The following is a 23,790-nucleotide window of genomic DNA, read 5'->3' on the forward strand; positions in this document are numbered from 1 at the left end:
TTTATCTGACAGATATAGTAACTAGTTACTTTGCTGATTAAGATTTCACAGACAAAACATGTGAGAAGTTTATGAGTTATGTATTGTTATATATTAAACAACTATATAAATAGCAGCCAAAATTAACTCACCCTTGACCAGCCATGGCATTGCTGCTTATGCATCAATGCATCAATAATAATCCTATAATGTAATACTCTGAAAGAGGCCATGAGTACCTTTATGTTTGATACTCTAAGTATTTTGATGATAATACTTCTGTCATTTTATTTCAGTAAAACACTGAATGCAGGATTTTCACTTGTAAATGAGTATGTTTACACTGTGGTGTATGTTTACACTGTGTAAACATACATAACAGCTGCACATAACTTTGAGGTACTTGCAGTACTTTTCCTGAGTATTTCCATTTTCTGCTACTTTCAACTTCTGCTCTACTGAATTTCCGAGTGAATTATACTTTTTTATTCCACTACATTTATCTGACAGCAATAGTTACTAGTTACTTTGAAGATTAAGATTTTATATGCAAAACATTTGATCATCTTATGAGATAGGACACATTGCTACACATATATGGACTAAACCAAAACATATATTTACAATGATAAAAAACTGAATATGGTCCTGAGAATAATATTGTATCTAATTTGCCTAAAAAGCTAAGATCTCTATGTGCCCAGCTGAGATCTGGTATTTTACCACTGATTGTTGAAACTTTTGTTAATCTAGAAGAAGAGAGTATTTTTCTAATGTGCTGTCTAAATGATATAGAAAATGAGTTTAATTTTTGAGCCAGTGACTTGGAGAAAGCCTGAGAGAAGAGGGGAAAAAAGTCCTTTATTGAGATAATCTATGGATATGTTACATTTCTTTTCTGTGAACAGTATTGTTTCATTTTGTTTGTGTTTCTTTTCTTTTCCCACATGCTTCTGTATATGTATTAGCAGAAGATGCATGTTTTGTAAAATAGTGGTGTCCTGTAATTCCATGTGGGATGGGCCAAATGTTTGGCATGACACAGAAATAAAAAAATATATATAAATTAATATATAACTACAACAGTATAACACTCTGAGTCATTCTGCATAATGAGAACTTTTACTTTCATTTTGATGATGATACTTCAGGACTTTTACATAACTAACTTTATTAACTTCATTTTTACATTACGTTATTAAAACTTTCTTTTAAGTGGGAGATATATGGTTATTCTACCACTGTTTATTGTTATATTATTCTTTGCATGAAGTTATTTGACAGACTTCCGTTGTGAGGCGGAAGCGGCGGATCAAAACCGGAAGTCATTTTTTATATTCCTGGATGGTGACTTCATGTCCCGCCCTACTATGCCTCTGATTGGCTAGTGCTCGTTGCCTTCGTTGGTTGGGTTGGTTAGGACATCCATGGGCGGGTCATGACTTCGCCGTCCTAGGAAAAAAAAAAATCACCCCGGAACGTATCGCTGGCTCTCGTTGCATCAGTCGGCAGAGAGTCGGAGAGGGCACATGTGGATCTGCCGTGTGTGCTAACTTAAGCTGACGTCTCTTTCTGTTTCATTCAAAGGTAGGGACTGCTTTTATGGAAATGTTTAGTTAAAAGTCATGTGTTTCTTGAAGACTAACTTTAGAGCGACTTTAAAACCAATACTCCCCTCGTGTGTAAAACATAAAGCTCCATGCAGTCACAGAAACTCCGGTTTTAGTTTACCGGTGTTTAGCTAAAGCTAACTAGCCTGTTTGGCAGGCAGCATTTGACAGGTGGCAGAGCTTAGCTTTGCAGAAAAGGACCCAGATAGCTACCCAGCTAACACAACTAGCTCATCTTCTGAAACTCTGAACCAAGATGTGTAAGATGCTGCTAATATAAGCTGCTAAAAATCGTTGCCCTGATTGCATGGGATTGTTTACAAAGAAGCAACCTGGAGATGTCACCAAGTTTGTCACATTGTCACACAGACACACACACACACACCACTATTAACAGCTCATGCTATTTGGCAAACTTGTTGACAAGCCATTCACTGAGAGCAAAAATGATATAAAATGCGCACAAGTCAACCCAAGTTAATAATGTACATGATTTCTGTGTGTCCACCAGGGATGGCCACTCTCTATGTGTCCCCTCACCCTGATGACTTCAGGAGCCTTCTGGGTCTCATTGCTGCAGAGTTTTGTCCGTCCTTGCGCCCCCGGATCATCACAGAGGACCCTCCTGCGTCTCTAAATGCCCGCTCCAGACCGACCCTTGTGCTGGCTGCTGGGGATGCTGACTCCGTCCTGAGTGGAGCCAGTGCCGTGGCCTGGTACCTGGCCGTTCAGGGCAAGAAGGCTGGTGTAGATGCAAAGCAGCAGAGTCAGATGTGGCAATGGCTCAGCTTTGCAGACAATGAGCTCACCCCTGTGTCCTGTGCTGTGGTCTTCCCACTGATGGGGATGATAGGACTGGATAAGAAGGTGAGAGGGGTATCTAAATACTTAGTTGGACATATTTGTGATCTTCCCTTGTGAGGTTTCATTTTTCATTTATTCATTTATTTGTTCTGCTCATGTTATTGTTCAGTTCCAGAGTGAGATATGACTCCTAAACAAAATACACTTCAGTTTACTTGTACACATTTCTTGACTGATGAGGAGCAGGGAAATTAATCAAATGACTTATTGTGCTTCTCAGCTCCAGCAGAGTTCCCGAGCAGAGTTGTTGCGTGTGCTTAAAGTTCTCGATCAGGCACTGGAACCAAGAACCTTCCTAGTGGGAGAGAGCATCACCCTGGCTGATATGGCTGTAGCTACAGCTGTTCTTCTACCTTTCAAATATGTACGTACGTTGTGCAAAGCTATGTTGTCTTACAGGTTTCTCCACTTAGTTGCTCAGCCCATTTTGATCATGTTTTGTTATTCTTTCATTTTTAGGTGTTGGAGCCATCAGACAGGAAGGTCTTGACCAATGTTACCAGGTGGTTCACAACCTGCATTAATCAGCCGCAGTTTCTGAAAGTGCTTGGGAAGATCACTCTGTGTGAGAAGATGGTGCCGGTTACACCGAAGACAAATGCTGCTGGAAATGCCAAAGCTGCTAATGGCAGTCCTGCTGCTGACTCTGCTGGTGCCACAGCTAATGGTGAGGAAATGCCATTTAACTGCTCATGAATATTTTGTTTGTGTGTGCGTGTAAACTGTATTTGGATCTTTTTTGTTTCCTCCTACAGGCCCACCGAAGACAGAAGCCCAGTTGAAGAAGGAAGCTAAGAAGAGAGAAAAGCTGGAAAAGTTCCAACAGAAGAAGGAAATGGAGGCGAAGAAAAAGACTCAGCCACCAGCAGAGGTATTGATAATCTGCAACTTCTTATAAATAACACTTTGTAAAACATTGTTGTACCTAAAAACATAAATATGGACAGATATTAACAACATAGCTTTTCCCTTATAGGCCAGATCACTTGATAGCAAAGATTTTTCATTCTAGTTTTTTCTGTTGTAGAAAAAGGCCAAACCTGAGAAGAAAGAGTTGGGAGTGGTCACATACAACATCTCTACTCCTGCTGGAGAGAAAAAAGGTGATTTAATTAGTTACCAAGCAGACTGTTTTCTGAGTGAAAAATGTGATTTAATATATACAATGGGAATGTCCTTTGAAGTCCTTGTGGTTTTTTTTTAGACTAATTGTGCTTTAAAATAGGCTTCAGTTCAGTGTTCAGTTATTTCCTCAGGTTCAAGCCCATATGATAATGTCAAACTTTTTCTGGCCACATTTCTGTGTCCTTAAACAGCTGTTGTTTGGTACATACATAGTTTGGATCATCATTAGTTTTGCTTCACTTGTTGATGTTCCAGTTATTGCAGCTTTTCCAATTCGTAGCAGGTTAATTTAGCTTTATTTTTAGCTTCAGGTAGCTTCATATCTGAACATGTTCTCTCTTCCCTCTGGTCTCAGATACCATCAGTCCACTTCCTGACTCCTACAGTCCTCAGTATGTGGAGGCTGCCTGGTATCCATGGTGGGAGAAGCAGGGATTCTTCAAGCCTGAGTTTGGGGTACGGAAGTCCTTCCACTCAGACTATAATAACATATCCTTTTTATATCGGTTTGTGCAGCCGGTAATAAAATATTAATGTGTCTCTCCCTCACCGCACTCTGCAGAGGAAGAGTATTAGTGAGCAAAACCCTCGTGGCATCTTCATGATGTGTATCCCTCCACCTAATGTGACTGGATCACTTCACCTGGGTCACGCCCTCACCAACGCCATTCAGGATTGTCTGACCAGATGGTAATTACACTTAGACTGAAATGAAAATACTAAAAATTCATAGTCATACACTCGGCGAGACTCGTAAGTTCTAGCTTGTTGTGGTATCAAAGCCACGTTAATTATTTGCTTTCCTCGCTCCGTCCAGGCACAGGATGCGAGGTGAGACCACCCTGTGGAACCCCGGCTGTGATCACGCCGGCATCGCCACCCAGGTGGTGGTGGAAAAAAAGCTGATGAGAGAGAAGGGCATGAGCCGCCACGACCTGGGCAGGGAGAACTTCATCCAAGAAGTCTGGAAATGGAAAAACGAGTGAGTGGAGGAAGTGGTAGAAAAAAAGAGAAGCAAAAGATTTGAAGTAGGAGAAACGCTGAAATAAAACCACAGTTGTAACTTAGCCCCTTTTTTTCTTTTTAGAAAGGGTGACCGCATCTACCACCAGCTGAAGAGGCTGGGCTCTTCTCTGGACTGGGACAGAGCCTGCTTCACTATGGACCCTGTAAGCATCTGAAATCTCTTAACTCATTTAAATTGAACAGAATCTGAAGAAACACTTCTCATTCTCATGGTCTATACTGTTTTCTCTGTCCAGAAACTTTCCTATGCAGTTCAAGAGGCCTTTATCCGCATGCATGATGAGGGAGTGATCTACAGGAGCAAGAGACTGGTCAACTGGTCATGCACACTGAACTCTGCCATCTCTGACATAGAGGCAAGTTACAATTACACCTTTTTTCTTACTTTTTCCTACTTAGTGAGTGCTATGGTTTGAATTAGCCAAAAATGCTAAAACTGTGTGTTATAAAGCCTTTCACTGACAGCGTATGTAGTATAAGTACATGTAGCTCGCTGATGACTCGTGCTAGATATCAAGCACCAAGACTTTTTGAATAACTACAGAATTGAAAGTTGTTAAGAGTCTTATTTACTTGTTCTTTAATCTGATATATCCTGATTTAAATTCTATTTTTCTAATTGCATTTTCTGTTGCGTCCAGGTTTAGTTCTTCTATGGCTGTTTGCGTTAATCTAAAATTTTAAACATATTTTTTCTTATGTAGAAAAATGTCATTATACTCAGAAAATGAAGGTGCTGAAAGAAGTATAATTTTGGTATTTAAAGCCAACGATAACCAATTTTTTCAAACAGTACCCAGTCCTAATGTTTTAACCCTGTTATACGGCTATGCTGGACACGCTGTGCTCTCCTGATTAACTCTGCTGGTTGGGTTCCAGGTGGATAAGAAGGAGCTCACTGGCAGAACTCTGTTGCCTGTGCCTGGTTATAAAGAAAAAGTAGAGTTTGGAGTGTTGGTCTCTTTCGCTTACAAGGTAGACGGATCAGGTATGTGAGCTCATGGAGAACAGAATTTTTAAACAAAGACACCCTGTGCCACTTTAATAATACTTTTATTCACATTTGTACTTTCTGGTCTTTAGACGAGGAAGTGATTGTGGCCACAACTCGTATCGAGACTATGCTGGGAGACACGGCTGTAGCTGTCCACCCTGCCGACTCCAGATATCAGCATCTGAAGGGGAAAATGGTGCTTCACCCATTCTGTGACCGCAAGATGCCGATTGTCTTCGATGACTTTGTGGATATGAGCTTCGGAACAGGTAGGCACCGGAAAAGAGAAGCTTCCTGCCGTGTGCTGAGAATAAGTAATCATAACAACTCGTTAAGTCGAGCCACTTTTCCTCATTACGTCTGTTCTCTTTTTTTTTTTCCTCATCTCTCCCTCTCTTTTGTCCCTCTGCACCATTTTCTGTCCAGGCGCTGTCAAAATCACCCCAGCTCATGACCATAATGACTACGAGGTTGGAGAGAGACACAATCTGGCCTTCATCAACATCTTGGATGAGAATGGCTTGCTCATTAATGTTCCTCCTCCCTTCCTGGTATAGTGTCTCATTATCGTCCTTCCCCCTGCAGTGTGTGCATTTCCACTGTGACACCAAAAGTCTGTTTCCTTTTTCCTAGTTTGCTTGGTGAATAAGTTTTATTTCTTAATCCTTCACTTATTCTTTCTGGCCCTCCAGGGTATGAAGCGTTTTGAGGCCAGGAAAGCAGTGCTTCAAGCTCTTAAGGACAGGGGGCAGTTTAAAGAGATCAAAGACAACCCTATGGTCGTTCCAGTCTGCAGGTGAGGTTGAGTTCATGTCTGTGTATGTAGAGCACAGGTTATTTGAGATCTGTTCATCCTATTCAGGACCGTCTTTTAAGCCCTATTGTGTGTCTGCCCTGTCAGTCGTTCCAAGGACATTGTGGAGCCGCTGCTGAAGCCGCAGTGGTATGTGAACTGCACAGACATGGGCAAGCAGGCCGCTGATGCCGTCAGAGAGGGACGACTCAAAATCATCCCTGATCACCACCTCAAGACGTGGTTCAACTGGATGGACAATATAAGGTAATTAACTCTTCTTGATTGTTTCTTTTGTTTTATGCACATTGTTGAATGTTTTGAAATAGGTCTGAGCAGTTGTGGTCATTTCAATCAAACAATTTTATTTATGATAGTAACAATGATTACTCTATGACTTTGATACATACAGCATCTGCACTTCTGGCAGAAATCTTGACAGAAGCACAGTGTATCTAATGATTATTTTCCTCATTGATTAATCTGCTTATTTTATTTATTATTTGATTCATTTTTTATAGAGCTGCAATGATTAGTCAATTAATTGATTAGTTGATCCACAGAAAATTAATCTGTAACTATTCATAATCAACTAATCATTTGAGTCATTTTTTTCAGCAAATATGTCAAAAAATGTGGCTGCTTTTAGCTTCTCAAATGATGATGATGATTAATGCTTTTCTTTGTCATACATGATAGTAAACTGAATATCTTTGGGTCTCGGACAAAAGACATTTAAAGACGTAAACTTTGACTCTGGCAAATTATAACAGCATTTTCAATATTTTCTCACATTTTAATGGAGGAAGCAATGAATTGAAGATTAATCAATAATGAAAATAATCATTAGTCGCAGCCCTACTGTTTTAGTTTATAAAATGTCAGAAAATAGTGAAAAATATCCATCACAGTTTCTCAGGACCCAAAGTGATGTCTTCAAAATGCTTGTTTTGTCTGATAAATAGTCTGAAGAAAAGCAGCAAATCATCATAATTGCAAAGCTTGAACCAGAGAATGTTTGGTTTATTTGCTTGAAAAACTACATAAATTAGTAATTGATTATCAAAAGATTATCAAAATAGTTGATGATTTAATTTTCTGTTAATTGAATAATCGAGTTTATTCACTCTATAACCAAGATTATTCACTTTAGCTCTAGACAATATATTGTTATGATCAATCAAGTGTGTAGTGACTATTGTTTCAGATTGTATTAATCCGTCTTCCTCTCAGGGACTGGTGTATCTCTCGGCAGCTGTGGTGGGGTCACCGCATCCCTGCGTACTTCATCACAGTCAATGATCCTTCTGTGAAACAAGGCGAGGTAAGAGGACACCAGTCGCTATTGTCAAAGTCTGGAGGCTTTCAGATGACAGATAAAAGCTATTTGCATAGTTATTGTGCTTTTCTTTGTCTGTTTCCTTCATTTATTTCCTCTGTTTTTGTTTTTCATCCCTCAGGATATGGATGGTCATTACTGGGTGAGTGGGAGATCGGAGGAAGAGGCCAGAGAGAAGGCAGCAAAACGCTTCAATGTGTCTGCTGACAAAATCACCCTTAGACAGGGTAAGATTAAATAGTTTTTAATTTAGCAGTCTCATTACCACAATCATTTTTAAAGGTTATCTAATCAGTTCATGTTATGCCACTACACAGATTCACCTAATTGAATTAATTTTACTCCATATTCATACAGATTAGATAACTTTTGTTCCTGTGTTTCAGATGAGGATGTTCTGGACACTTGGTTCTCGTCTGGCATTTTCCCATTCTCCATCTTCGGATGGCCAAATGAGGTAAAAGACTGAGGTCAACCCACTTTCTACTGACATAAATGCCACCTTTTTTTTCTAAAGATATTATGAATATCAGCTGCAGTAGAAACACTGCAGTAAAAACTGCAAATCATATGATAAGAAGAGCGTATAAACTCTAAATGCTACCTCCAAAATTCTTCGTACACATTCTGCTATCATGAATATATTAAATAGGTTCACGTTCCTCAATGTGTCTATGAATTTCCATCATTAATGTTTGTGTTTGTGGTCTCTTTTTAGACCCAAGACCTGAATGTGTTCTACCCCGGCACCTTGCTGGAGACGGGTCATGACATCCTGTTCTTCTGGGTTGCTCGTATGGTGATGATGGGCCTCAAACTGACTGGCAAGCTGCCCTTCAAAGAGGTGAGACCGATCACGACGGCCAAGACAACAATATAACACAACAGGAAATCATATTAGTGTTATTAGCTGGATGTGATTAAGCAATGATGATTTTTCTATTCACAGGTTTATCTGCATGCAGTGGTTAGGGACGCCCACGGCAGGAAGATGAGCAAATCTTTAGGCAACGTCATTGACCCTCTGGATGTCATTACAGGGATCTCCCTAGAGGTAAATCCTAATCACGCTTTGATGCATGTTCTGATACACACACACACACACACATACACACAGACAATCTTTCCTTTCTCCCATTTGGCTCGTCTTTTACATGGTCACCACGTGCTCATTGCTCCCCTGAGGCCCATATTCTTATGTAAGCTTTATTAAGCACCTTTTTCTGCTTCCAACAAGCTTTTATTGAGGCCATCAATCTCTTCTCCAGCTGGGAGGAAACTGCTCATTCAGTTGAAGCAGACCTGTCCTCTAGAGGGCACTGAAGTACTTGTAGTAAACTGCACTTTAACCTAAAAAAGCTTCCTCAAAGGTCCTTGCCTGCCTGTCCAATTTAGGCATAAAGAGGGGCAGAGAGAGAGAGTCCTAATTCTCAAGATGAGACAGGAAAACGCATATGAACACATTTTTTTTTTTCCAGTGGTGACATCCAGTGATGACATCCCTCCTTATCCCCTGTCCCTCTAGGGTCTTCATGCCCAATTGATGGACAGTAACTTGGATCCACTGGAGGTGGAGAAGGCAAAGCAGGGCCAGAAGTCAGACTATCCAAATGGCATCCCAGAATGCGGCACAGATGCTCTACGATTCGCCCTGTGCGCCTACACGAGCCAAGGTGAACTCATTTGTCTTCTATGTTTTTCTTCCTTTCTCCCCTGCAAGGCCTCTATTGGCCAACGGCCTTGTTGAGGCTGCATCTCAACCCTGACTTCCTAAAATATGTCTAAATGATGTAAAAAGGCATTGACAGTGCTGTCAATACAAGGCCAATCGTTTAAAACTCAAAAAGCAATGTGATATGTTAAATATTTAAGAAGTGTTTTAATTTATACAGACATTTTCATTCCTTTGAGTTTGTGTGTGCCTCCCAGGCAGGGATATCAACCTGGATGTCAACCGTATTCTGGGTTACCGCCACTTCTGCAACAAGCTGTGGAACGCTGTGAAGTTTGCCATGAAGACACTGGGAGACAACTTTGTACCATCAGAGAAAGCCCAGGTGAGACTAAGGAAAGGATAAGAGACAGAAAAGGGAGCATAATAAAAGATTTTTCCATATTTATATTCATTCAGTGATATGCGTACCATACTCTGACCAAGTAAAGCAGTTTTTTTTTGTCTGGGGGTTTACTTTTCCTGTTTGCTGTCTTTCAAAATAATCCTGCATTGTATTCATAACCTTGCACGCACTGACATCTGGGAGAAGATATTCAGCACAGGAGTTGTGTTTACTGAAAAATGTTTTTTTCTTTACACATCATTCGATCCTCTCAGTTGTGTGGAGAGGAGAGCGTATCAGACAGGTGGATTCTGTCCAGGCTGAGTGCTGCTGTTGGTCTCTGTGACACTGGCTTCAAGGCGTACGACTTTCCAGCCATCACAACTGCCATCTACAACTTCTGGCTCTATGAGCTCTGCGATGTCTACCTGGTAAGAAAGTTTTTGACCACTGAGCATCTAAAAGACATTATGTAAGGGCATGTAAAGGTTTTTTTCAGTCTCTTGATCTCTTGATGTTGACTTCATGTGGACCAAACCACATTCCACTGATTTCTCTCATCTCTTTTCTCCACCTCTCCAGGAAAGTGTGAAACCAGTGTTCAGCAAAGCAGAGGAAGACAGTGCCAGCCAGAGACAAGCACTGGTGTGCAGACAGACCCTTTACACCTGTCTGGAGGTCGGCCTGCGCCTTCTGTCTCCCATGATGCCCTTCGTCTCTGAGGAACTCTACCAGAGGTTACCACGACGACGACCTCAGACTGATCCCCCGAGTCTCTGTGTCACATCCTACCCTGACACTGAAGAGGTGAGATAAAGAAAGGGGAAAATATCATTTAAAATCTCACTGATGTGCAGATGACTCAGCAGGCGAGAACTGATGCAGAAGTTTTTATAATAGGACACAGTTACACATTGTGTGAGAGGGTGAAATAATAGACATAGCAGTTTCTTTTTTTGGTGATGTTCTCCTTCTGTCTTTGTGAGCAATACGTTTCATGTGATTTGTTTCAGTTCTGCTGGCACAGCGAGGAGGTCGACCGCGATATGGAGCTTGTAATGACTGTCGTCAAGACGATCCGGTCGCTGAGGGCAGACTACAACCTGACAAAGACCAGAGCTGACTGTAAGATGACATACACAAACTAATGTGAAATACATTTTTGTTCAAGGCCAGTGATATTTAATATATCTAGAAGTCTTTACAGGTCCAAAATGTTGGAATAAATTAACTTTCAAATAAATTAACTTGCAAAATATAGCCGCAAGTGGCAATGAACGGGATCCAAGCACAAAGGTCAGTCTTTGACTTAATATGACCTTCAGAAGAATTTGAAAACATGCCACATGCATAAATTGCCACATGCTTGGCAGGTTTGAATTGGCCAGCCAGGAATTTGAACCCTGGACCTTTGTATTCCCAGAGAAGGTGACTTACTGACTGCGCCACCGGGAAGACATGGTTTCCACACATTTTCATACAACTTGAGGCTATGACATCACATGGGGACAGACAGGAGTATTTTTGTCTACTTACAACAGTCAAAATGTTGGTGAGAACATTCAGAAAACAAACACACACCATTCTGCTGGTATCGGGTGTATTGTCAAATATATTGGTGAAATTTGTTTAATAATTTGATGAAATAGAAAATGTTGTGCATACAGTACAATTCCAGCAAGATATTAAATATCACTGTGGGCTCGATGTTTGACCGATCTGAACACTTGATATCTACCGTCTAGAGAATGTCTGTTTCAATTTTGGTAGCATATGAATCAAGACTTGTGGAGATAATAGATGTTAATTGATTTTGCATTATTTGAAAAATACAGAGTGATAGACGTCTGAATTGACCATTGGTTGTGAGGCAAACTTGTTACAATTCAGTGGTTGTGCTGAAAAATATTCAGCTCTGTAGGACATACGGGTGATTTATTTTGATTTTTTGTTTTGGAGTTTGGAATGTGAAATGTCTAGAAATTTAGATTTGTTTTAATAATCCACACTCACTTTAACAAGTCATTACCAAATTTTAAGCATCGACTGAGTCATGAATCTAGATTGTGCAAATTGAATTTCGTACAAATTCGTGTGGCTGATTATGAGATATAAACTTTTCTTATTTGTGGTGCCTCCTAGTGACAGAATATCCCAGGACTGCGCAGCGAAGCTCAGGCCTAGCATTCAAACATGTGGACCAAGTTTGGTTACAATAGCTTAAGCCAATTTTGATTTATGAGCATTTATGTAAAATTGAATTTAAAGACACAGGTTTAAAAATGTGTAATTTCAAAACAGTATGGAATATCAAAAATCTGAAAAAGTACTTTTATCTGTCTGATATGGTGTGCGCCAAATTTGATGCTGATTGCTCAAAATTTGTGGGAGGAGTCGCGAAAAAACAGATTTGGACAAAAGTCAAAATGGCGGAAAATCTATCTAGGCACAAATAGGTGGGGCTTATATAGATAGATTTGTCTGGACTCACAGGATCCGAAAAAAAAAATTTGTTTGTTAGACTTACGGTTCAAAAGTTAGAGGACAAAAAGTAAGGTTCATTATTATAGTGAGTATAGTGGGGAAGTTAGTTTGGCTATAGTTTGGGAACTGTAGCTGTTACAGAGACCCAGATACTTTTAAGGCCGAAGAATAATCCTAACAGATGCAATAGGGTTCCAGTAGCTTCCCTGCTTGGACCCTGTAAAGAGTTCAAGGTGAAAGGACAGTTTCTGAAATAGGATAATTAGAGCCGATCCAGAATTTGGTCGACCTGAAGGGACCCAAACAGAGAAAACACAAACACTACAGCAGTATGATGCACCACCAAATAATGTCTTCATTTTTCCACTGCATTGCCACTGCCTCAAAAACACATTTTCTCCTGCTGTGATTATGATGCACCACATAATTAGAGTTGATAGCAGAGCGCCCTGGTAGCTGGTTACAGCACATGCCACATAACCACAAGGCTCTGGCTTGGGACCCTCGTTGCATGTCATACCCCTCTCTCTCCCCCTAGCTTCCTGTCTGCCTCTCCACTATCAGCTCTCCATTAAAGGCAAAAATGCCTCAAAACATATCTTTAAAAAAAAAAAAAGAGTTTATAGTGAGTCCACTCAGGTATTACACATATTGACATACAGGCCCAAGACCATACTCAGAGACTGTATGTAATTTGGGCCTGACCCAAACCAGGTCCTGGGTTGTGTTTTTTAAAGGGGAAATTCAAGTAATCATCCACCTGGGTGTTGTTCTCATATTTTTATACATTATGAATATTGTTCATGAAAGCTCACCACCTTTTGTTCTAGAGATTTTGGAAATGGTGTAGGAGGCTCATCCTCCTTGCCTTGAATATAATGGACAAAAAAATGAGAACAGCCAGGTTGACAAATACTGGAATTTTCCTGAATATCTTCTTTTCACACTAACACACCATATCAACCACAGTCTGTATTGGATCCTGAGTGCATCTTGTCAATAAGTTATTCTCCTGATGCTTAACCTTTTGTACATCAATTTCTCTCCCAGGCTATCTCCAGTGCATAGACTCTGCAACTGTGTCCCTGGTGGAGAAATACAGTTTGCAGATTCAGACCTTGTCCTACTCCCAGGCAATCATCCCTCTGATTGCCAATCAGCCTGTCCCAGAAGGCTGTGCTGTGGCCATCGCCTCTGACAGATGCACTATCAACCTCATGCTCAAGGTGAGCACCGGTAATCCTCCCAATTTAGTTTAATTCCCACAATCCCTCTCCTAACTTCATATGTTTGTACACACACTTGTCCTGGTGTATTTTAGCTTCCTAGATGGGGCAATATTCATCATATACCCTTTTGCTTCAGTTGCAAATCAGTTAAATTCACCAGTTCTGTTTTGACAAGTAACATGACTACCTGAATAGCAGTGGTAGAAGTAGCAATACTGTAATGTAAAAATACTCTGGATGAAAAGGTCCTACATTCAAAATCAAAAAGTATTTCTTAATACAATAGTCAGGTTCCTGTATGTACATTGAAACTGTTTTTGCTTACTATAATCATTCCTCCTGTCCACTCTGGCCATTAGGAGATCCATCCCTAATGCGACAAAATCCATCATCTTTGTTCTGTGCAAAAATATTTTCCATGTTTATCTAAAGTTAATATGAAGCTTCAGCAGTCTGAGTCAGACATATTAAGTGTGTATCTTCTTCTTCTAAGTTAGTCTTTTGAGTACCAAATCCACGCTTTGTGTGTCCAGACAGTGTTTCTGTAATGAGCTATGGTGGTGGGATAGTAACACAAAAAGGGAATTTTGCACTATAATGACTATAACCATAAAAGATACCCATCTGATATGATTAACTCAGACCACATAAGCCACATATTAACTTCCTTAACTTTGGAATGTATCTTTGCACAGAATCGTGACTGGACTATCAACCGTCTCTTACACTGAAATTGCTTTAAGAAGGAATCTCTTTAGAGCCAGTATGAACAGGAGGAATGATTACAGCAACCAAGAACATTTCAATGTTCATATGGGCACCTGACTGTTTTAAGACTTGGGGAAAAAAATATGGACCTTTCATGTATTAACAGCAAAATGCACTTCATTATGCAGATTGGCTCCTTTTAGAGTGGAATATTATTGTTGAATTAGTGTGTAAAAACGCTTTTTCGTGGGGAGGTGAAGCTAATATTAAATACTTTATATGCTGTTAGGCAGTTTAGTCTCCCTTCAAATTCTATAAACTGAACATGTTTTCTATGTAAAATGTGAATCAGCAAATTAATTAAAGCTGTCAAATAAATGTAGTGGAGTTAAAGTGTAAAGTGGCAAAACACTGAGATATTCAGTGCCCTAAATTTCTACTTGAGTAAATTTACTTAATCATTGCTCGAATAGCCTGAATACATCTCACATGCTTTGTAATCAAAGCTACTATGAATAACACATAAACTATGTCTGCTCCACTTCAATTCCCTGTTTCTCCTTTAGCGACCTGAAACGGCAAGATCATAATTTGCAACTGTCATCCTTGTCTTCACTTTACCTTTTTTTTTTTTTTTTTTTTTCCCCAAAGGGTCTCATTGACGTGGAGAAGGAGGTGGCGAAACTGATGACAAAGAAAGGTGACTTGGAGAAACAGATGCAGAAACTGAGAGAGAAGATGGCAAAGAATGACTACAAGGAGAAGGTGCCAGCGAAGGTGCAGGAGCAGGATGCTGAGAAGGTGGGAAATAGAAATTGACTCGCAGGATTTCTTCAGGTGAAGACTTGTGAATTCCCGATAAATAATTACTTCCTTTTTCTCCACAGCTACGACAGAGCCAGACTGAACTTGAGAAAGTAAAAGAAGCCACGGACAACTTCAGGAAAATGATGTAACTTTTCCCCTTTAGCATTATGTAAATCAGGATTTATTTCCATTTTTTTCATGTCAGTATATTAATTTTCATATTCATTTTCCAAGTTGATTGAAGTGTAGAAGGAACTGAATAAAACTCTTATGACAAACAATTGTGTTCTGAGGCAATCTATTCACCGATGTCTCCCGTGCAATTTGTTCAACACTTGTATAGTATTAAGTACACAAAAGAGTGAAGTCCCTTATGTCAAACATTTTATTCAGCATATTTAATAGAACATTTAAGAGCATAATTTTAGGATACACGCTTCGTTCATAAAGACAGTGCCCATGGAAAAGGGGGGAAAAAGAAAATGAAAAGCTTAAACACTTTGGCTGCATTTTTAAAGATTAAAATTTGTCCGACCTGTCACCATCAAAACTCTTGTGTTATTTTAACTATAGCGATATCTTCATACCCACAGTTGTATCTTTACAAATACAACCAAAAAGGGAACAATGGAAGGAATGAGAGATGGCTTGTGCATTTACTTAAATGCATCCTTTTTACTTTAAAAAAAAAAAAAAAAAAAAAAAAAACATTGAAAAGTATGACTGTGCTCTAACCTAAAAATGTAGATGTACTATATTTTTTTTTTTTACAGGTTTCTGGCTGCGGGGGCCAATAATAGACCATATCTTTCCAGATGCCACCACAGCAACGCTATACATGAAAACACATCTGTCTTAAAAAAAAAAAAAAAAAAATCGAACAAAATCACAGTAATACATTCACACCATGCCAGGAACACGCTCTGACCACAGGCCACCCAAATCCTCTGCTGCTCATTTTCCTCTCATCCATCCATCCCTCCTCCTCCTCCTCCCTTACAGTCTCCAGGGTGACTGGAACTCAGAGGCGGGGAGAGGCGTGCAGTGTGTTGTTTCAAAGTTTCGCATGTACTTCCGTGCCTTGGAGAGAGAGAAAAGACGGCAGGGAGGGCAATGAACAAAAAGAGGAGAACTTGATTATATTAGATTCCGTCTTTCTGGCTCAGTGCCTCCCAATCTCCCATCTCTTAAGGGTTTACACGGGAGGTGAATAAAGCCTAATTCAGAAGGCATTACCAGGGGAGGGAAAGCATAGCATTAGCTGTAATTGATGGCACTCCTCTTGTTTGATGTTAAATGGCTTCAATAAGCTGAGCGTGGTGAAATATATTACACCAGTCAACCTGAGAGCACAGGTGAGCTGGTTACTATGGCGACCAGAAAAGTGTTCCTCAGTGCTAATGATGTCTGAATAGCTGTGATGTTGGGGTTTTTTTTTTTTTTTTTTGGATTGCGAGAAAAGAGGAAGGTAAGCCAATCTTAAACAAGAAAATGATGCTAATTGGAGAAAAAGGAAATTAAACTTTGTTATATGAAAATAGCTGAAACAGAATAAGAAAAAGCCTGACTTAGAGATGAGATAAGGACAACAGACAAAATAGGCGGCTGCCCTTTAAACCAAGAGAAACAACTGTACACAATGAGATTGAATGCATGGGTAATAATACATTATTTTCTTACCAAGAAAAGAGCCAGCTGCCGTCTTCCCTCAAGAGTCATATCCTCACCTAGTGACAAAGAGTGTGTCACAGTATTTACAATCACCATGAGGTGACGGATGCATGTATGAGGGGACTGCTGTCTGCAGTTTATTTGCTTATATATTTTAAAAGAGCCGGGGCTTACCAACACTCCATGGAAACAAAACGTCTCTGTCTGCCTGATACGACTGCAGCACAGACACACACCAGTCATCGTCCACCTCGTAGCCGCTGTACACAGAAGCTGCAGAGCAAGAGTGAGCTGGTATTACATATGGCTTTCATAACACCAACTTTAATTGCAATTTAAGTAAACTTATACACTATTTAAGCTTAGTTTAAAAGGAAGTTTAAAGTGTACCATACAGTTTAATGATATTGTGACATACTGACCTTCCTCCATATAATTGGAGGCTCCCAGCCATTGTCTGACAACTCTGATCCCCTCGTCTGTCATTATTTTGGGGTACCTGGGCAGGAAAAAAGACATCATCACACATGCATGTGTCACTCAAGTAGATGATGAAGTGAGAATAATGACATTGAATGTCTTGAGAGTGATGAGACCAACCTGAACTGTAGCAGTTTGAGCAGGAGGTCATTGCCTCTGTTGGACATGATGTCTTCTGGACCCCTGTGATACAGTGGACAACTTAATATCATGTGCTGTCAGTAGTGAATATGTAATGTTTGTGTATTTGGATGTAAAACACTTTTCATAACCAATGTTACAAAGTGCTTTACAAATAAACTCCTCCTGCCTCTTCATCATCAAGAAAGACACTTAACTGTCAACTTACGGACAATTACTGCGTTGTAAACAGTGGATGATTTAAAGGTATAATATGTAATTATTCCACATTAAAATGTCTAAAAACAACTAGACCTATGTTATATATTTTGTTGAGTTGTGTACTTAGATTATCTCAAATGTTTCCAACAATTTTCAAACCCAGAGAAATCTATAATTTAATCAAAGTAACGGACCGTTTCATTTGGTCGCCTGTCAATGGCGTCATACCTCCTCTACCAAAGAGTAAACACGCACAAGATGCATACAGCGGCGCTGTGTTTGTCCGCTACAATGGCGTCTACCAAAGAGTAACTTACACACATACAAGATAATACATCGGCGTTGTGGTTCTTCCACAGAAATGGATATAAATTGACTTTTATTCAGTTTTAAGCCACATTTTCATGATAAATTTAGGTCGTTTTTAACTATATCTTTTAGCCGGAAGAAGGATTTCATCATTGGACGTCTGGATCTTAAGTTATCAGAGAAATAAACTGGACAAACGTTTGCAGCAGCTCGGCTAACAGCCCCTCCAGGAAGTCCAGTGGTCACCAAACATCATCAGAGAAATATTGATTTTTTTTTATTTATTTATTTTTTTTAGGTAAAACAGCTTTAATTAGTATTTTAACAATTTTAATCTGCGTGTATGTTTGTTTTTGGAGAGGAGACCTCTGCAGATAATTCGGCTCCAGGGGGAAACCGGCTGAACGCCTGGATCTAAAGTTATAAGAGAAATAAACCGAACAAGTGTTAGCAGCAGCTCAGCTAACAGCCCTACCGGATGTCCGGTGGTCGCTGTACATTGTCAGAGAAACACTGATTTTTAACGGGACAGAGTGCACAGTAAACTCAGCAGCCACACAATTCTCTGTTCTGTATTTCTCTGTTTTGTGTCTTCAGGTTAGGCTAACCCATTGTTGCTAACTTTGGAGCTAACCCCCTTTTTCATTCGGATATCAAATATTAAAAAATATTTTTTTTGGCCTGGCGGGGGTTCTCGTTGTTATCATTATGGAGAAACACAGATTCAGTAAACGTTCAGTACGTTCAGTAAACATTGAGTACAGTTAGACCCAGCAGTCTTCATTAGGTTGGGCGAGTTCAAAGTTGTGAAAACAATGGGGGTGTTTTGAATTAACCCCCGTTTTCACAGGTAATTTGTTAGTCTGTCCCTCCCACCGCAGGAAATAACGGATTACTCGCTGTTGATGCATATCCACCAACTAATCGACCAGTCGACCAGCAGACTACAGCCCTAAACTTCATAACATATCGATGGGTGCACCTAAATGTTCCAATCAATGATACGAAAAAAATTGGCCCTTTGAGACGGTGGAAAATGTTTTCCTTCAAAAGAAAAAAAACAAAAAAAAACACAACTGTTGTGCTCCAGTGGTCAATGTTTTTTCTATTGCTCACATTTTAACTGAAGCCATCGTTATTCCCCGATCCAACATCCTATTTCAACCTCAATGTTTCCTTGCTTACATTATGTATGTGTAAATCTGACGGAAAGCAAACCTGTTATATTATATATTGAGATATTTTCAAACTCACGTTGTGGTAATGATCTCATCTCTGGTTCTCCTGATCAGCAGGACTGGTCCCTGGTATCTGCAGGAGGAGGGGGAGTTATGTTAATCGTCAGCCACATCACTCTGAGCCAAAGAACATACATCACATCACTCTATGCCAAAGAACATCATTCTGCGCCAAAGAACATCACTCTGTGCCAAAGAAAAAATCTAGTTTCACAATCACATGCCAATATATTGCGTAATGATGCAGACTTTGACTTTCATGATTCATGTCACTCTAAATAGAGTGTCCCACTCACTTGAGAAGCTGGTCTGCATTGTTGAGGTTCATGTACTGCCTGACTGTGTGCTGCACCAACGGTCCTGAGAGAAAACAAAGATACTTCAGCTGCTGTAACAACACTACAGACTACAGAAATGAGCTTATGACCTTTAACCCCTAAGGACTCACTCCAGCTGTCGGGCATGACCTTGAGGGCCAGAGGCAGGAGGTCATCGAAGGAGGCATCCAGCACCAATGATCGGATCTCTGGGTATGACATCACTGCCCAACTGGCTAAAAAAAAAGAAAAAATGGGGAGAAAGAGGGAAATTCAAGGCCAGAAAGAGCAAAATAACATGATTCACAATTATAGCATAAAAAAGTGATTATCATGAATTGTTCTTGTCTTCGTGTACCTGTGAATCCTCCTATGGACCAGGCATATACAACAATGTCACTGAGCTGGAAGCCCAGTTTGTGTATTGCATACTGGATTACTACATCCATGGCGTTGGCCTCATTCTGGGGAAATGGCACTCCCTGTAAAAAAATACAAGTTAAAAAAAAAAATTCATGTATTATTAAGCAGAACGGTAACACTCAACCCTGAACACAAAACCATGCACTACTAAAGAGTTAACAGATTTAAAATCTTTCATTCTACCCCACATATTATAAATCATGGGAGTGTACTTGGCCCTCTTATCTATTACTGCCAAACTGAAACTAGAATTTCAACATGCCATTGTTTTCCACTGCACTGTTTGTTGGGACTATATAAAGAACAGGCATACATTGTACACTGGCTACTGGTGTTGTATAAAATCTGCTTACCGTACTGCCTCCAAAGCCTGGGTGGTTCCAGCCCAGTACAGAGTATCCACCTACAGCACACATCAACGCAAGATTTAACAGAGATATGCCCATTTCAGACTATGTTGATGCTGTGCTTCTCCACAAAACATTAAATGGAATTTAATCTTTTTTTGACACTTGTGAAGTAGGGTATTTCTTACCCTCCAGTGGTGTGTTCACGCATCCCACCTCATAGAAGCCTGCGTTCCCCTCACAGCAGATGACCTGTGGCAGAATTCATACATTTCCTGAGCCACTGATAATGTGAATGGTGTGACAGGGTTTTTATTGGACCCTGGAAAAAAAGCCCAAGGCACAAAAACAACAAATCATTGCAGACATTTACCAGAGTCTGGCCATTCAGTCCCCCGTCTCTCCTTCGATCCACAAACATGGTGTCGATCTCATTACCATCACAGGCCACTAGTTTGTTCCTCTGACCGTCAAACTGTGACAAAAATGAAGGGAAAAGTGACTCAGGATGATCAGTCTTTATTAAGATGAATATAGGTGTTTATAGAGAGTCTGTGTTGTGTTTTTAACCTCTTCTATAAGCCTAGCCTGGCCTTGCTGGAGCATGGGCCTCATGGCTTTCTGCAGTAGACCCACAGAACCAGGGTACAGCATCCTCCTCCCAAATGAGTGAGCAATAAGAAAACTGGAGAGGAAGAAAGAGAGATATGATGATCACATGGTACATTTGGGAAAATACAACAGTCTGAATCTATCCTGTTACTGTAGTACTAAAAACAAATCTGCAGTGTCGTCCCGCAGTCATGCAGAGCCTGCATTCTGGATCGTGCCGCATTAAGTGTATTTACCTGACGACGTGGCATGGCAGAGTGCGCACAGAGTGGAGGACACTGTCAGCTGCTCCTCTTAGTCTGGGCTCTGGCTTCAGCAGAGAAACACCACCCTTGGATTTTTTCCTGTCACGAACACAATTAAAAGCTTACAATGGAATAGATAAGCCACAAAACATTTGACATTTAGTGGATGCATTTGTCCAAAGTACTTCACAGTGTTTGATCTCACGTATTTATAATTAAGTGCTTTGAACACATGCATTTCAAATGGTAATAAAATATGACAATAAGAACTTACAGATTGCTGACTTCTGTCCAGCTGAAATCAGCAGGCCAGTAAGAGAAGTCAAAGTCATAGCACCTCAGTTTTTTCTACATGGAAAGCAGAAAACAAAACAAAAAGATGTCTTCCCTTGACGAAGTTCTGATCCATTTGGTTAGATACTTTCCAATATGTAATTATTAATTTGTCTCCTTATTCCCCAAACATTGCAGTACTTGTACAAATAGCAAACCCTGTCACGCAGTGCTTGCCTGAAGTTGTCATGATCTCACCTTGTTTGCTGGTGAGTGATTCTTCTTTGTTTCTTCGAGAATAGTGATGAACTGAAGATAGTCAGTGTTCTTCCATCTCCCCCACCCTGGTGGAGTAAAACAAACAGGGAGGTAAAGGAATGTAAAGACAGAGAAAGGCCTAAGTGAAGCGCACATGAGACACAAAAAACATTTTGCTGCAAGGCCTCAAGGGTGTGTTTAGTATGCTTACTGGCTGTAGACCTTGTGCAACTGTCTCAATGTTAATGGGATCTTATTGGCATGCAGCATATGTTTTGATATCTAAAGATGAATGAACTGAATTGGTTTAAGCCTGCCAGTTAGTTGAAATCAGTAACCTCACCTCTGAGACAGGCCACTCCTAGAAGACACACCAGCACAGTTCCCACATACTGACTCACTGGAACCAACTTACTGCTGCAGATGTAACCTAAAAATACACAAACCGACAGTGACAAAAACATCCACATAACCCCTGCGTTTTGACTTATTAAATATCAGTAAATAGTGAAAAATGTCTATCACAGTTTCCCAGAGCCCAAGGTGATGTTACATTTATCTTTTATGTTATACCAACAGTCCAATTCCCAAAGATATTACAAAAATATGATATAGAGAAAAGCAACAAAACCTCACAGCAGAGAAGCTGCAACCAGAGAAATTTGTGCTTAATGAGTCACTTGATAATAAAGCCATAAATCAAATGATTTCAGCTCTAGTCATAACTGCATCAAATAATGGAGAAGTGATACATCTCAAACACCCTACCTTTTCTGTACAGATAGCAGAGCAGAAGAGGAGAACTGTAGTAGGACAGAGACCACAGTGCTGAAGCCTGGAGGGAGAGAACACACGTGCATTACTTCAAAGACAATTTTTCAAGTCTGTCTAACAGGTTTTTCTTGCCATAATCATTCCTCTGAGTCATACTGACCATTAGAAGATCCCTTCATAATGCATTTACAATATAAGTGATGGGGGGCAAAATCCTCCTTCTGTGCAAAAATGTATTTTAAAGTTTATCTGAGGCTAATATTAAGCTTCAATCCAAATGAGTCAAATCAAATAGATATATTTCAACGTTACAGTGTTTTTAGTGTCAAAGTCCCTCTTTTTGTTACTATACTTCCACCAGTGGCTCAACAGGGAAACATTGTCTGAGGAAACACAAAGAGGGAATTTAATACTAAAAAGACTGTAAATATGGCAGATATCCCCTTGATATGACTACCTCAGAGTGCTGAAGCCTCATATAAGCTTCAGATAAACTTTTAAATGCATTTTTACAAAAAAATGTCTGTGTGGACACACTATGGATTTTGGCCCTCCATCACTTACAGTGCATTTGATGGGGATTTTGAAAAAGCCATGTATGAACAGGAGGAATGATTACAACGAGGAAAACAGAATTGGGAAAAAATGTGAACCTATCCTTTAACAGAACTTTTCATTACTGTCCAAATGATCAATCATGCAGCCATACTGACCCAACCGAGGATGCTGTCGGTGTGTTTTTCCAGACCTCTAGGTTGGTAGCTCCATCCCTGCTAACAGATAAATAAAACGTTAATCTAATCTTGCCATGAGTACTGCTGCTGACGGATGCTTTCCGGATAGATAACGTTAAAGTCGGTTAGTAGCACTGCTGTAGGGACACGAGGCGATTTCAGATAAATAAAGTATTACAATTTACTCTGTTGTAGTTATATTTTTAGTCATATTCTCATTTTCTGTTTAGCTTATAGCTTTACTTTTCTCGGTTTGGCAAGGTTTCCTTTAACTCCTTTCCCGGCTAACGTTAGCATAACCAGTTTAATGTCATTGAGGAAAACAGTTTATGAAGCTACGGTTAGCCTGGCTGTTACTGTGACGGTGAAAAACACATTAATTTCACATGTAAAAAAAACAAATATATGGATGTGGGCCTGTCATTTCATTCATTTACAAACTGTTACCAGCGCAGTGACAGCAGGGTTTCAATAACAAAACACCTGACACTTCCGGGCCGCAGCCGGAGCTACATCGATGATAAGAGATTAAATTCCGCTCAGTTTTAGCAGTCGGCTGTTCTCAAACAGATGTAAGAACTGTATATATTCCTACCCTCCTCGCCGCCCTGCCTTCAAGCTGAGACTGGTCCGGAGAACGGTGAATTCTGTGCAGATGAGGCCCTAAAACACAACGCAGCCACATCCAGCCGGCCATTCTTCCACTGCGATGACTACGGAAGCCTGCACTGATCAATAATCTCAAACGCGAA

The 23,790-nt window shown here is 40.1% G+C and overlaps 2 protein-coding genes across 4 annotated transcripts; one reads left to right on the plus strand and one right to left on the minus strand.

Annotated features, from left to right (window-relative positions):
- The first annotated feature begins 1,458 nt into the window (after positions 1-1,458).
- On the plus strand, positions 1,459-16,096 carry vars1 (valyl-tRNA synthetase 1). 2 transcript variants are annotated; one of them, XM_044360064.1, is made up of 29 exons: positions 1,459-1,566; positions 2,101-2,456; positions 2,674-2,817; positions 2,913-3,120; positions 3,209-3,324; positions 3,481-3,556; positions 3,934-4,034; positions 4,141-4,268; positions 4,396-4,560; positions 4,666-4,747; positions 4,841-4,960; positions 5,484-5,592; positions 5,688-5,867; positions 6,025-6,149; positions 6,291-6,394; positions 6,500-6,658; positions 7,625-7,715; positions 7,852-7,957; positions 8,117-8,187; positions 8,449-8,574; positions 8,680-8,784; positions 9,256-9,403; positions 9,660-9,787; positions 10,063-10,218; positions 10,370-10,594; positions 10,801-10,912; positions 13,322-13,497; positions 14,860-15,009; positions 15,096-16,096. In XM_044360064.1, the coding sequence occupies exons 2-29, from the start codon at positions 2,103-2,105 to the stop codon at positions 15,162-15,164; spliced, it is 3,834 nt and encodes a 1,277-aa protein (XP_044215999.1). In that variant the 5' UTR covers positions 1,459-1,566; positions 2,101-2,102; the 3' UTR covers positions 15,165-16,096. The 2 variants fall into 2 exon arrangements, with proteins under 2 accessions (XP_044215999.1, XP_044216000.1); XM_044360065.1 differs by lacking the exons at positions 1,459-1,566; positions 2,101-2,456; positions 2,674-2,817; positions 2,913-3,120 and having other exon boundaries at positions 3,236-3,324; positions 3,481-3,555; positions 3,932-4,034.
- Positions 15,702-23,759, minus strand: abhd16a (abhydrolase domain containing 16A, phospholipase). Of its 2 annotated transcripts, none has more exons than XM_044360135.1 (20): positions 23,634-23,759; positions 23,018-23,074; positions 22,299-22,365; positions 21,874-21,960; positions 21,531-21,616; positions 21,274-21,347; positions 20,991-21,098; positions 20,713-20,827; positions 20,516-20,617; positions 20,331-20,394; positions 20,149-20,198; positions 19,731-19,854; positions 19,504-19,608; positions 19,352-19,415; positions 19,072-19,128; positions 17,287-17,349; positions 17,109-17,185; positions 16,861-16,959; positions 16,696-16,742; positions 15,702-16,095 (listed from the first exon to the last, which is right to left on the minus strand). In XM_044360135.1, the coding sequence occupies exons 1-20, from the start codon at positions 23,733-23,735 to the stop codon at positions 16,012-16,014; spliced, it is 1,632 nt and encodes a 543-aa protein (XP_044216070.1). In that variant the 5' UTR covers positions 23,736-23,759; the 3' UTR covers positions 15,702-16,011. The 2 variants fall into 2 exon arrangements, with proteins under 2 accessions (XP_044216070.1, XP_044216069.1); XM_044360134.1 differs by having other exon boundaries at positions 23,018-23,077; positions 23,634-23,756.
- Between the last annotated feature and the right edge of the window lie 31 nt (positions 23,760-23,790).

The sequence above is a fragment of the Thunnus albacares genome, chromosome 8 (assembly GCF_914725855.1).
Source record: "Thunnus albacares chromosome 8, fThuAlb1.1, whole genome shotgun sequence".
NCBI lineage: Eukaryota > Metazoa > Chordata > Actinopteri > Scombriformes > Scombridae > Thunnus > Thunnus albacares.

Excerpts from the sequence above, each read along its gene's own strand:
- vars1 (XM_044360064.1), top strand. The coding sequence starts at position 2,103 with ATGGCCACTCTCTATGTGTCCCCTCACCCTGATGACTTCAGGAGCCTT. Across the intron at positions 6,659-7,624 it reads AACTGGATGGACAATATAAG|GGACTGGTGTATCTCTCGGC; the intron begins GTAATTAACTCT and ends TCTTCCTCTCAG. Across the intron at positions 8,188-8,448 it reads TCTTCGGATGGCCAAATGAG|ACCCAAGACCTGAATGTGTT; the intron begins GTAAAAGACTGA and ends GTCTCTTTTTAG.
- abhd16a (XM_044360134.1), bottom strand. The coding sequence starts at position 23,735 with ATGGCCGGCTGGATGTGGCTGCGTTGTGTTTTAGGGCCTCATCTGCAC. Across the intron at positions 19,855-20,148 it reads CAGGCTTTGGAGGCAGTACG|GGAGTGCCATTTCCCCAGAA; the intron begins GTAAGCAGATTT and ends ATTTTTTTACAG. Across the intron at positions 17,186-17,286 it reads CTCAAACTGCTACAGTTCAG|GTACCCCAAAATAATGACAG; the intron begins GTTGGTCTCATC and ends TTTCCTGCCCAG.